General features: G+C 39.5%; 1 protein-coding gene across 10 annotated transcripts in view; it reads right to left on the bottom strand.

The window, feature by feature from the left end:
• Positions 1 to 14,674, bottom strand: part of TENM1 (teneurin transmembrane protein 1) — a 1,405,227-nt gene that overhangs the window by 9,823 nt on the left and 1,380,730 nt on the right. For all 10 annotated transcript variants that reach the window (XM_030575184.1, XM_030575189.1, XM_030575193.1 and 7 more), the window contains one exon: positions 5,022 to 5,318. In XM_030575184.1, coding sequence (XP_030431044.1) covers positions 5,022 to 5,318 — 297 coding nt within the window. The remainder of the gene's footprint in view (positions 1 to 5,021; positions 5,319 to 14,674) is intronic.

Genomic DNA, 14,674 nt, shown 5'->3' with positions numbered 1-14,674 from the left:
GATTATTAATCAAGTAGATGCAAGAAAATTAAAAAACCATCAAAATGGATTCCCATTTCTATTGCTTGTTCTTATTCTCTGTACAATACAAAACAAAAGTCTGAGTCTTGGAAAACATGTGGCCAAAGAGGCTGCTTACAGGGGAAAAAAAAAAAAAGTCTGAAATAACACTGGCTGTGAGGACACAAAATTGTTAAGGCAGATGTAGCTCTCAGTGTACTGCATTGCAGCCTCATTGTAACTCAGTAGGCCACTCTGAAACATGTAGGGCAACTACCCAGAAAGCAAATTCAGACAGAACTTCCCTCCCTAACACAAATAACACACCACCAAATGTTCCTAGATGATGAGAAAAGAGGCAGCACTCATTGTTGTTGATGATTTGTTTAGCTCTTATTGGCATCCCTAGCAAGATGATTATACCAGCTGAACGGCCTTGCCCTCCATAGAATAAGTACAGCACTTTGTCCATTCCATGTGTACTCTTCTCTGCTCATGGCATATTCTCAAACATACCTGAATTTTCTGACATTTATTCAGGAGTCAAAATTATTTGAGGGCTATTTTTTGAGTAAGTATTTTTATCTCTGGTGTTTAACCTGTAAACTAATTTCTGTGAATCACTGATATTTGCTATGTTGATTGGTTGTGACTGGTCAGAGAAATCACAAGGTCTGCTTTCAGTTTCCTGACTAGATGACTCTGCCAACACTTCTGGCAGAAATATTTCTGCTTGCCAATTTTAAATTGAATCTCTGTAAACTTTTGTTCTCCCTTGGGGAGCTATCATTGCTGAAACGAACCCCCAAAAAGTTTAGTGTGATTATTTGTAGAAAGTCTTAGCAGTATTTGCCCAGCTTTAGTAAGTGCCATGACTGTTCTCAGATATTACATATCCTGGCCCCATGACTTGAATTGCAGTATAGGCTTGTTATAGAAAAGTACTTACATTCTGACCCCAATTCTACCAAGCACTTAAGCACATGAATTGCCACACTGATCTAAGTGCTTTGTATGATTGATGCCAAAGAGCTCAGAAACTTGCAGGATAGAGCTCTAAAGAGCAACATTGCGACCATCCTTCTAGGACATTAGAACACTGGAAACAAATTAAGAAAAACAACTTGTTTCTGCGCACAAACCCTGCCAGGACGGAAGACAGTAAGGGCTCAATCCTGTAAGGTGCTGAACGCCCTGGCCCTAGGCCAGTTGACTCTAACAAATACCTAAATGTCTGCCCAAAGCAATGAAGATAGACTAAGCCAGGGGTAGGAAACCTATGGCACGAGTGCCTTAGGCGGCACGCGAGCTGATTTTCAGTGACACTCACACCACCCGGGTCCCAGCCACCAGTCTGGGGGGCTCTGCATTTTAATTTAATTTTAAATGAAGCTTCTTAAACATTTTAGAAACCTTATTTACTTTACATACAACAACAGTTTAATTATATATTATAGACTTATAGAAAGAGACCTTCTAAAAACGTTAAAATGTATTACTGGCACGCAAAACCTTAAATTAGAGTGAATAAATGAAGACTTGGCACACCATTTCTGAAAGGTTGCCGAACCCTGGACTAAGCCAATCCTCTTTACATTTCTCATTCTTTCCCCCTCACTATTTATTTCAGCCTACCTTTGGTGAAAGACATCTGGCACCTGTACTCAGGACAAAGAACATCAACGTTTGCCATGCTTGAGTTATCCAGTGCCAGTCGGTGAAGAGACTTTTCACCAAGCTTTTCCTTACCACTTAATTGCTGGTTTGTCAAACATTTATAACATATACATAGTGTTCATTTTATTCTCACTTTCCAGTCCCCAATCTGCAGTAAACCACTTACTGACCTCTCCCTGTTCTGATGTGATGACTCTCTTGCTGTAATGCTCCCTGCTCTGCTAATAACAAGTTCAGAAGCATCTCTAATGTAAGTTTAGTGCCCTTTTGTGCCATTTTCACAGCACTTTGTTTTTTGGCCGGGACAGTGAAAGGACAGTACATAGTATCCTATCCAGTATTATCAGTGTGTATTATAAAGAGAATAAAAGGCAATTTCCTATCTAGTCTAAAAACGTCAGAATAGATTTTAAACTATCTTGCAAGTGCGTCTTAATTAATTCAAAAGGATTTCATGACCTAGTTCATAAAACATCCAGAAAGCTCGCATTTTATAAAAGCAGCCAAGATATGTTGAAACTCGAATGGGTTGAGGCCTTCATGAAGTTTTCAGATAAACAAGCAGAGGTTATAGCTTGGAATCTCCACTGAGAACACACAAAACAGATACATTGCTAAAAACAGCCACTAGATGTCACACCTGCTCAACATGAGCACGCAGTTGCCCAAGTATTTTGTCTGGCTGCAAATAGAGCAGGATGTTAGAAGTGAGCTTTGGGTAGTCAGTGGTTTTTATAATAACAAGTAAATTAGTGTGACCAAATTAAGTAAAAAATTTTTCCTGTACTATCCTCATGGTGCCCTACCCGTAGGAACCCCAACTCTAGCTCCAAATCCCCTACCCACAGGAACCCTAACTCTAGGGCAGGGAGCCCTATCCATAGGAACCCTAACCCTAGCTCCAAGTGCCCCACTCAGAGGAACCCTAACCCCAGCTCCAAGTGCTTTTTAAAATTAAATTACTGAGAAACGAGGGATATTTGTCCACTATTAAGGCTCCCGAATACCATAATTAAGCCATAAAGAATGCTAATCTATCCAAGAAAAAATTTATACCTATTAAATGTAATTTTAAGAAAGCAAAGTGAACTACTTGATTGATTTTTTAATAAAACTAAATAATTGTGGCCACATGAAGACTGAGACAATTACAACTTTAAAAATCATTATAAGATGTATACAATAAACAATTATTTCTCAGTGCGATCCCACAAACCCTTCACTTGAGGTACAGGGCTTTGTCAGACCAATCCTGAATTTGTTCTTTGTGCTTGGAACACTCATTGGTGACAATGTCAATTGCATGTATGGAGGATCAAGTCCATCATGTTTGACTTTCATTAACTCCCGTAGTTGTATGCAGTGTTGTTGTAGCTGTGTTGGGCCCAGGATATGAAAGAGACAAGGTGAGTGAGATAATATCTTTTATTGGACCAGCTTCTGTTGGTGAGAGACACAAACTCTTGAGCTTATACAGAAATTGGTCCAAAAAAAAATATCTCACCTCTTTTCTCATTAACTCCCATGGGAATTACAGTATAGACCAAATCCTTGTTCCCCTTGAGCAAGTAGAAGTTTTGCCATTTATTTTTGGGAGACTAGGATTTGGCCATACGTGTAAAAACTGCAGCACATTAGTTTATACATCTGTGCTTGTGAACTCAACACATAGAAGGAAAATATAAACTGGTCTAGAAAAGCTGAAATGTACAAACTCTTTTAAAATTTCAGGGCCAAAGAAAAAATATGGTACCTTCACAAAGCTATTTTCATGGCACCATCCGAAAAGGAAACCAAGCAGTACCGAAAACCTGTTTACTTCAGAATTTCACTCAATATGCAGATAAAAGAGTTCCTGACAAATTCATCTGAACCAAACTTCAGAAACCTCTCTGGTTTGTCAATCTTATTAACAAATGGAGATGACACAATGTGTACAGATAAGAGAGGACTCACATTTTTATGTGCTTTTCAAGCTATAAGAGGTTTCTCTCTGGGATAAATTCCAAATTTTTGGAGGATCAGACAAATTCTTTAAAATATATACAGCAGAGGATATCTTAAAAGTACACATGTATAACTTTAAAATGTATAAATAACAATAAGTAATTGGATTTCCTAGCATATAATATAACCTATCAGCTTTATTTCTTGTCTTGCTTGAGTCATTTCTCCAGAGTCCTGTGGTTAACTGCTTGGGAAATGTTTGGAAACTCATGGTATCTTGGATATTTTCAATTATTGCTACTATCTTTTTTTAGTTGTAGAGGATGCTGTTTGGAGATATACTTACAATGTGGATTGAAATGCTTTTGAAGAAATGGCACACTGAAAATATGATGCTCCACCTTGGAGTATGCAACTTTTGTACCCTTATTATGTGGCCTGCAGATAATGGTTGTCGAGGAAACTCGGTCATGAAGCCTTTACAAAAGTGGAATAATTGTTTCCATTTCCTTTTATTCTTTTTCAAAAAAGTGAATATGGTTCTCCTGAAAAATGCTGGCTAGACAGCCTTGGAAACCAATATCTTTATGCACAGGATACAATATAGACTGTGGTACTATAAGCTTTTTCACATTGTTCCATAATCCTGACCTAGAAGGGCCTGCTCTATAAGTCAGAGGATAATTCAGTTTCAATATCCTTTAAGTACTTGATTCTCAACACATCTCAACACAGAATGATAACACATGTCAAAAGTGAGGGTGAGGTATTATGGACCCCATCTACTTGGAACTGGACTGAACCCATCAAGGAATTTTACATAAGTCATTAACAACTCTCAGATGCTAATGACCTTTGATGCTGTTCTATGGCAGATATGAATTGATGACCTTAGAGGCCTGCAACTTTCCTTCCCATTATTAATGCAATCCAACCCTCATCTTCCTTTCCAATCCACTTGAAAATCACTTATATAATTTTTTTAAAATATATTATTCTAATGAAGCACATTAACTGAACTGAAACAAAAATAAAAACTATAGTTTAATTCCACGTGCCACTTATTCTAGCATAAAAGTGTTACTACTCAATTTTATAGTTCTGCATAAATTTTTCCTTTGGGAAAGTCTCTTTCAAAAAAGTGAATAAACTTGTCAAAATGAAACAAGGGAAAACTTTCCACCAAATTTAGTTTTAATATATGTTTAACTATGGTGTTCTAAGTGATGACAGTCCAAAGACATTTTGTCTAAATATATCATTGTTTCCATTTAAAAAGGGTTCTTAGTTACTTTTGCAGGAGACTTACCATGACAGTGAATGTATTTATAATTTAGTCTTTATATTGATATAAATTTAGTCCCTTTAACATAATCATCCATTTTAAATTGATTTACCTTTTCTAAGTATGTGTAGCTCCATATTTTACCATCTGCCCATGTTCTGGAAATTATCTTCCCACTTGGATCATACTCCATTTTCTCAGTCCATGTTCCTCTCTGAATGTAGGTCACTAATCCTGAATGTGAGTAAGTGATGTTGACTTCATTATATTTGCTGATGGGTGACCACAGAATTGGACGTCCCGTTTGGTCATACAGAATCCGAAGAGTGAATTTTCGATGGTCATCATAGATCTTTCCTGTTCTGGTTACGTGGTCAAAATCAATGGATAACAGGTTTCTGTTGTGGGCCTAAAGACAAATATGACAGAATAATGTGTCTTATATATACAATTGCAGCATTTCTATAACAACTGAATGATCAAATACACTATGTTTTTAATAGTATATGAATATATTAATTATTAAGGATGAGAAAATCCAAAGTTTCAGCCCATTTCATATATGAAACTTACCTAAAAGTAAAAAGTGAATTTTGCTCTCCAATTTTGGCACTCTGATTTACACAGGGAGATAGCTGCATTTGCCCCCTCCCTGTATTTATAAAAGTGCATTTTAAAATGTTATTTTATTTACAGGGTTTTAAGAAATGTGAATCCAGAAAGTGAAGAGAGTGAGACCTTTCAGTGTAAAGTGTCTGCTAGTCACAATGTTCAGGGCTGTATTATTCACAGTTTCTCTTGCTGACTGTTGAAATAGCAGTGGCTTTGTGTAACATCAGTTTGTCCCCACCAGAGCACTTCAGTCACCATAGGTGTATTGCAGTATGGCTTGCTTGTAATAAGCAATCTGCCACCTGAAAGGCAAGACCCAAGCATGCTACAGCTGAACAGCCACTGTGGCTGCGGCAGACTGATGTTGCCCAGGGCAACTGCAACATCCGATGAACAGAAAATCTTCCCAGGAAAACTTTTTGTGAGGTTATTAGCAATTGCTTTGGAATCTAAAATTAGCACGTACCATTAGCTTCCCTTAACACAACTAAATCTTTTACACCTATCATGCTTCAAATTTCAGCACATTAGGATTTGCTTTATGTAAAAACCTCCTATTCTAACACCCTAAAATTTCCTTTCATCTCTCTGTTCTTATCTTGTCCCAAGTCCTCCTCCTTTCTTCATCTTTCTTCTTCCTATGGGTTGACTTCCTGACTCCATGCAAGCAAAGACGTGAAGCTGAGCTGGCTCTGTTAACACAGACATTTTGCTACTCCTAATCTCCATCAATATTGATAGCATAGTTACTACTCTGAAGCTGTCGATGTTAGAGTACACATGAGAGTAGTACAGAAAATGGAACAGATATGTTAGCAGACACACACTCTCCACTCACGTCCATAAACTTTGGCACCTGGGATCAGGGAAGCAGCTGAAAAGGGAGTGAGGGCAGAAAAAGCTGACCAACAGTGGTAATCGATCCAGAAGAATCAAATAGTTCCACTGTCCGTCCAGACCGGAAGAAAGACAGGAGGCAATGTATGGGGTTTAATTAGGCCGCAATTTTATTCACTTAAAATAGCTGGGGGTACACAGCATTAAATTATACAGTGCAGGTCATCATGGTTTTTTTTAATCATTTCCACATAATCCCCAACCTGACACCAGCCATCCTGTTTTTGGGACCCAACCATCCTCCCCCTAAAAGGATTAAGGGGCCTAGAAAAGGCTCCCCCTTGTACTAGACATAGGAGCTCCAAACCACCCTTAAGGGATGCTTTCCTTTACATCCTTTTCCAATCCATTTTATCCAAAAACAATATCCCTTTTATACTGAGTACCTGCACTGGCCATCTGACACAAGTTTTATGAACTAAGATGTGACATTATAATCTAACTCCCCTGCCCCAAGTAGGGGTCCCAAACCTGCTGGGGGGAAGGTGAAAAATCCCAGACCACCTCAGCCAATCTGGCACTGAGGGAAAAAATCCTTCGTAGTCCCATAGCGAAAAGGGGAAACTAGTGTAATGACCACAGTGGATCATGAAGGAACCTGGTGCTTTTTTAGATTCTGTGAGTGGGAAGGTGGAGTCTGCCAGCCCATTCTTCAGGACTGCATGGGATATTAATACCCCCCATCCTTCTGGCCAGCTGCTGAGGGAATGACACCCCTCCTTCACACTCCTTCTCCAGTCCAGCTGTTTCCTGCTTCTTCCCACTCCATACAGCTGAACTTTCCCCCTTCCACCATATCTGCTAGCAGTTGCAGGGGGAGCCCTTAAAGGAACAACAACCCTTTTTCTTCCAGTCAGCCAGGCAAGGACTCACTGCATAAAGTTGCAGTGGGCACTGTTAGATGGAATAGGCCTAAAAAGTCAAAAATGTTAACATAATCCAGTTGCTGTCCACCATTAAACAATGTTAGACAAGGGTCAGGGTTTGGTATACCTCTGTATAGCTCGGTATACCTTAGCTGGCTTAATACCATGGAAAAACACCATCAAAATTCCTCCGAACCTTTTATTAAAGCTACAGAAAAAGAAAGAAAAGAGTTAAAGCATTTAAAATGTAAAGTATTGAATAAGGTTTTCATTTTAATAACATCCTTTATTCCTTTTTCCCTTTAGCTTGAGAGAGTTTTTAGAAGGAAAAACCCACTTGTCTGACAGTCTCTTAAATGGTATTTCAAGATGGTTATAACTGTCCCTTTTGTGGAAAAGAGACATCATTAGCTGCGATGGGGTGGTGAGGTTGTTATTGCTGTTGTTGTTAAAGTCGGATCCCATTTCCCAAGAAGATAAAACAAGAGAAACACACAGAAACGGAAAAAATAGAACAGCAAAGAGAGAAAAAACAGCTTTTGTCTCTGGTATTGACTTTCATTTGCAGCCTTGCTGCTGGAAAAACACAGGCACAAAACATGGCCTTATCAGCCACTTCAAGACCTGGGAAAATTGTCCCAGGATCGTGCTGTTTAGGGTATTGCTTTTAGTTACCTCTTTCTGGTCACAGACTTACAGCAGTGTTTCAAAAATACACAGTCATGGCTAGCTAAGCCAGACTCAGATTAGACAGAAGGAGAAAGGAGAGAGAGAGATAGAAAAGAGAAGAAACTAAGTTAGGGAAGGAAAAGGACACATGGAGGGAGGAGACAAAGTCTTACATCCCAGATGGAGTTCGAGATTTAGCCAAAATTGGCAGAGGTGGTGATGTCATCTGGCTCCTTCTCTCTGGCCCAGTTTGGTCAGCATATCTTTTAGGATTAGGATGAGGAAGGACGTGGATCCTAGGAGACTGTGGGGGTTGCAGCCATGATGGTGAAGCTCCCGCCAACAGCCATTTCCATCCCCCAAAGTCTCTTTCTTTTAGAACCCCAAGAGGGAGTGAATGGTGGAATAGCCCATGCTCTCATTATTTTGTCCACCAATTAGGCCTAGTTTTTGATACACCAATTTTAGTGTATCTTTCACGCGTTTCTTCTTTACCAAGAACGATCTTAACATAATTCTTGCATTATATCAGGAGGCCTTTTTATCTCCCTTTTGTACCTTTTCCCATCAATATTTTTGTACTAGATTATTGTGGCATCGTTGCATAGTCTGCTCCTCATTAGAGTTCACAGATGTCAACAATAGCAATGAATAGTACCAGCATTTTTCTGTACACCAGCTGTCTTGATGCACTATATCCGTGGCCTGCAACACTCCTGTTACTCCAGCTTCAAGTGTCTTCTGAGCAGAGAGTAGACTAATCATACTATGTTGTGTCAAAATTTGTGGACAAATAGGTTAAATTAAGAAAGTAATTCCAATCCTGTGAGATCCAAATGAAAATTTGAACCCAGATCTCCGATAATCAAAGGCATCTACCCCTTTCTTCCTTAACCTATCTTCGTAAATTTTTCAGTCACCAAAGACAATCATTATTACCATTATGTTCAGTTTCAATTAGAGATGTACACTTGTCAGCTATAATCTAGGGAACCATAACATAGATTGTTTATTGACTTGTTTCTTCAAACTACAAGTGCTCAATGCTTGCATTAATTTGTTTTGAACAACAAATTGTGATATAACTTCTCACAGCAGAGATGATGTCACATTGTGTGTTTGTACAATACCCAGCACGATGGAGCCCTGGTCCTAATTGTGGCCTGTGGGCACAGCTCTAAAATAAATGTTAAATAGTACTAGCCCAAGCTGTGGTTCACACATAGTGTGAGTGATTAAAAGGAACATCTTTTCTGTCTATAGATACAAATTGTTTGGAAACCTAGAAGAAGCAGGTGTTCATTCTTCAACGGTCTTTCCTGTGGTTTTATATACATACATCTCTATATTTAACAGTGTTCACTTACTACAGCTGTAAAATACCTATATACTTCAGTAATCGGCTGTAACTATTACAATTTATGTTCTAATGATAGTTAAAGAGTCTAAGTAAAAAGTGATTTTCAGTTCAACTACATTTGTTGATATATTTGTGTGATGGACATTTCTTAGTAAATTTACTGTCTCTGAAACCAGGATTGGTAATAAAACACATTGAAAAGAAAGCAGAGGATAAATCCTGACTAATATTCTTTTACCATCTATGTATAAATTTAATGTTCTCCTTGTTATTAATATTATGATTGTAGGGCACTCTAATTCAGACAAGACCCAATGAATAAGAATAAAAAACAGATGAGAAAGGGATGAGGCATATGCACATCTTGCTGGTTTCATAAAATTTAGGGTTTTATTTCTGTTTTTGTTTTTTATTTTATAATTCACTTCTCAGAAGTGCAAAGCAGTACTGGGTTTTTAGAAGGGATTGCTGAATTATGAGTCCTCATTTCTAAGCCAACACAAAAATGTTGATTTGAAATCGCAGTGGTTTTGCTTAAAGATGGTTTCTGAAGTCTATGAACAACTGAGTAATGAGCTAATGTGAGGAAAGGGAATTAGGATATTCCAATATCCAGCACAAGTCAAATGTTTGCTTACAAACTTTGCCTACGTTGTGACTTTCCTATGCTAATAAGGAGGAACTGGCTATCAAAGAACTCAGCGGATGCAAATTGGTGTAGTTCCACTGACTTCAATTCTCAGACCTAATGATTACCAAAAATGTGTAAACTAGTCTGCAGGTATGTGTACATTCTTATATTTTCAATGAAGCCAAACCAATTAATGACACCAGAGGATCTCACCCAATAACTGTAACTAGTTAGAGGACTGGTAATATTATGGAAAAAATATTTGTTAAACAGCATAACAAACATATCTGTTCAAGCCCATATCCTCAAAACTTCTGACTTGAGTTTTAGACAGCAAGGTTTTTTTTTAAGTGCAAATAAGTGAGACCAGTCAGGCATCTAATTCTCAATTTTGTAGACAGTCACTTGTAAAAAATGGTTTGTATCCAGTTCTGAGTTCTCAGTTATGCAAAAGAAAGGAGTAAGCAGCACCAAATTCTAATTGATATATTACTATGCATCACGCTCATTGGTTTTAACAGCAGCCTTTGCTTCATTTTCAGAAGTCAATTAAAATAGAAGTTCAATTGATTAAAAAAAGAAGGCTTGCTAGATTAAAATTCATGTTAAAATGCCTAATTGTATGTAGATTTATTATTAATATAAAGACTGTACACACACATATGAACTGTTTTGCATATTTGAAGGTACTAGGTCAGAGCATTCTACATTTAAAAAAGTTGCGTTTAATTTCAGTGTTATCCACCTGATTGGTGTGTTGGGACCGTGTTTGGCCCCTACTACAGCCTTCTAGTTACTAATGTGCTAGATCCTCTTCTCTGTTCCATTTCTGGGAAGAAGAATTCTTACCATGCAGTCTTGCCACTTTTTAAAAATCTGCTTTATACCTTTCTTCAAGGCCTGCTGCTAGCATGGGTAAGCTGTCTCTCCTCCAAGGATGAATTAAAAATCCTCTGGGAGCGGGGTTGGGGGTCATATGCCTTTGTGCTGCCTATTAATGGGGAGTGGGAATTAAGGGCATTAGAAAGTCTTAGAGAAGAAGAAGTCTACTACTTTTATAACCTGGCGTCTTTTTATCCTATTCCATAGTTGTCTGCTTTTAAATTTATTTCCCTATCAGTCAAACTCATTTGTATCGGTTACTTCAATTGACTGAATTACTTGGCTACTTTAACCACATCAGTGCTAAATTTTAAGTGAAATAATTTGACCTGATTTCCCCCCTTCATTCTCAAAACTTTTGGATTGTGCCTCCTGCTTTTTGATTGAATTTTGAGGACTCTCATACTCTCACATCACAGGCTTTCCAAGGCATTATCTAGCTATTTCAGGGCTTTGTACAGTGACTATCAAGTGCTTAGTAGCTTTATTTTCAAAATGTGGCCCAATATGAACTAAGGCAAAAATGGCACTTGTTTTGATTTGTATTCTAGCCCTCAGTTAATGTAATTCTTTTGTAATTGTACCCAAATAAAAGTTTTCAAAGATTTGTCAACAATAAGCCCTAAATACCTTTAATTTATTTAGTCTATTAGCGTTACAGTTTTTATTTGACTTTTTTTGACAATGCTATACAGTAACTCCTCACTTAAAGTCATCCTGGTTAACATTGTTTTGTTGTTACGTTGCTGATCAATTAGAGAACATGCTCATTTAAAGTTGTGCAATGCTCCCTTATAATGTTGTTTGGCAGCTGCCTGCTTTGTCCATTGCTTGCAGAAAGAGCAGCCCCGTTGGAGCGAGCTGGTGGGGGCTTGGAACCAGGATGGACCAGCAGCCCCCCCCATCAGTTCCTCACTCCCCTAAGTCCCCTCTGCAGCAGCCGCTCAGCAGGCTGTCAATTGCCAGTAGTTCAGCTGTCCCTTCCCTCACTGCCATGTGCTGCTCCTGCCCTTTGCCTTGGAGCTGCTCCCGGAGCCTCCTGCCTGCTGTGCGGGTGGCAGGGGAGAGGGGGGCTAATGTCAGCACGTCCCCCTCCCCCTGCTCCTGCCTACCCCATCTCCATAGAGTGAGGTGGGGAGAGAACATGACAGGGCTCAGGACAGAGGGAGATTGCTGGCAGCAGCTGCTGTCTCAACTTGCTGATCTACTTAAAAAGTCAATGTACTTGGAGTGGGGTCAGTGTACTTAAAGGGGCAATGCATATCTCTCTCTCCCACACAGGGTGTGTCTCTGTCTGCCATGCAGGGCCGGTGCTTCCATTTAGGCAACCTAGACGGTCGCCTAGGGTGCCAGGATTTGGGAGGGTGGCATTTTGCCACCCGCGGTGGCAATTCGGCGGCGGGGGGTCCTTCCGCGCTCTGGGTCGTCATCGTCAATTCTGCAGCGGGTCCTTCACTCGATCTGGGACCCGCCACTGAAGTGCCCCGAAGACCGGGAGTGCAGAAGGACCCCCGTCTAGGGCGCCAAAAACTCTGGCACCGCTCCTGCTGCCATGCTGTTTCCCCTCCCTCTATTTGTGCTGCCTTGTAGAGTGTGAGGCTACATTAACAATGTGTTAATCCTTGAGGGCTCAGCCAAGTACTAGTTCATCATTTAGCAGTAAGGCATTCCCTGGGAAATACCCCACCCTCTTCCACCCTCTGACTTCACCACCAAGCTTCACAATCATCATTGCTGTATACAGTATTAAATTGTTTGTTTAAAACCTGGAACCTAACCTCCCCATTTGCATTAATTCTTATGGGGAAATTGGATTCGCTTAACATCATTTCACTTTAAGTTGCATTTTTCAGGAACATAACTACAACATTAAGTGAGGAGTTGCTGTACTGCTTTTCCTTTTCAAAGGGCCTAGTTACCTAGCAGGATGCAGCTCTCTCTCTCTGAAAACCAAATCTGCACTGATACTCTGACTATGTGTTTAACTGCACTGTTCCTCATAATTCCCTACATCTCCCTGACTCCTCCTTCTCCATCACTACCAAATTCAAACTTTTGTCTTCAGTGTCAAAGCCTGACAAAACTCCACTATGCTATATATTAGACTTGTGACCCTATGCCCACTTTATTGACAACACCAGCTTAGACACTCAGTTTGTCCCTTTCTCTTAGAAGTATCCCTGATCCTGTTCACATGCATGGAATATCTTCTCTTCTCTTGCCCACCAAGCCATCACATGCTCCTCATTTAAGTCCCTCCAGAAAGCTCACCTCTTCCTGGATGCTCACAAGAAGTGACTCATTGCCAGCGACTCTCATAGCTTTAGCATTTTTTGTTTATAAAAGGTGGGAAAGAGGAAAATAACCAACCAAAAATCCTAACCCAAGCCCCAAAATGTACTGGCACTTATGCTCAGTGACCATGTGAGCTCCCTTGTTCAAGAAACAAAATCTCAGATGAATTTGGCACGAAAGGATTCAACTTTAAAGGGGAAAAAGTCTTTACCTTACACTTTAGAAGACAGAGCAAAAATATGCTTCTCCCACTTGTATTTAAAATGATCATTTAATCTAGAAAAACATAGTTAAGCTCTAATTGCCCCCTTCCCATGGAATATCCTCATAGAGATTTCTCCCGTAGCATTCTGGTGAGAGTGGAGGAATGAGGTCTCCCGCAGGTTGGATCCACAAATCCTGCTGACACCTTGAGATCTGCACAGAGGAGCTGTGCCTTAACCTCATTTCTGGCTCTTCTCTATGGCAGTGGTGTTCCAATAGAGCAGAAACGCCTCTAGCCTAGGCTTCCCAAAGAACCCTCCCTCAAAGGGGAATTCCATTGTGGAGCAGGAATAGGGGTGGACACTGAGAAATAATATAGGTAGAATAATATTCTTTGTCAATTCCTGTTTTTATCTCACCCAGTCCTCTCCCAGCATGCCCACTGTTTGCCCTCCATCTTCGTGCAGCTATTGGTAGTATCTAGGGGAGAAGACGACTCTTCCATGTAGGCAGTTGAGATGCCTTTCTGAGCCAGAGAGGGGATCCGTGTGTGGATGATCTCTGTGGTACGCACATCTCAAGAATACAATCAGGCTCTTTTTCGTTTACCACAATAATGATGATACTATTGTGACATGGCTGGATATATTTGGAGGGGTTGAGCTTCCATAACAGTATGTCGAGTGAGTAATAAATACACTGTAGATTCTCCTGCTGAACAGAACAACAAATGGACTAGCTGTTTCATGCAGTTTCAACTCAGCACTTGATCTATGGGTGCTTCAATTTGCTTGTAATTTTTCAATAAATTGACATATTTCACTTCTTAAGCATATTTCACTCCTCTAGACTCAACACACCTGTGAACCTCCTCCTTTTTTGGCATTTGCTACTGAGGAAAACAAAGGTGCAGATGAAAATGAGTTAAAAGAACATGGTATGAAATTAGTCACTGGAAAATTTAAGGTGAATATCAGAACAATATTGGGCAGGATGAAGCACTTGAACATAAGGCAATATGAGGCAGAATAAATGATCAGATGAACCTTTGACATTTATCACTTTTATGATTCAATGCACTTAAATAGGTGTTTTGCAGTTATCTAAGCACAGTCGGAAAGACTTATGCAGAAATGAACCAATTGTTGAATTCCACGTTGAAGACTGTTTGAGCCACCCATTCGTTCCTACAACATGCATATTTGCCAATACAGTGCAGTAACTTTTCACTTAACATTGTAGTTATGTTACTGAAAAATGCAATGTTAAGTTAATCTATGTTAAATGAATCCAATTTTCCCACAAGATTTAATGTAAATGGGGGGGGTTAGGTTCCAAGGAAATTTTTT

The sequence above is a fragment of the Gopherus evgoodei genome, chromosome 9 (assembly GCF_007399415.2).
Source record: "Gopherus evgoodei ecotype Sinaloan lineage chromosome 9, rGopEvg1_v1.p, whole genome shotgun sequence".
Lineage (NCBI taxonomy): Eukaryota > Metazoa > Chordata > Testudines > Testudinidae > Gopherus > Gopherus evgoodei.
The sequence above is the reverse complement of the archived record's forward strand: the minus strand, read 5'-3'. Positions and strand labels throughout refer to the sequence as shown.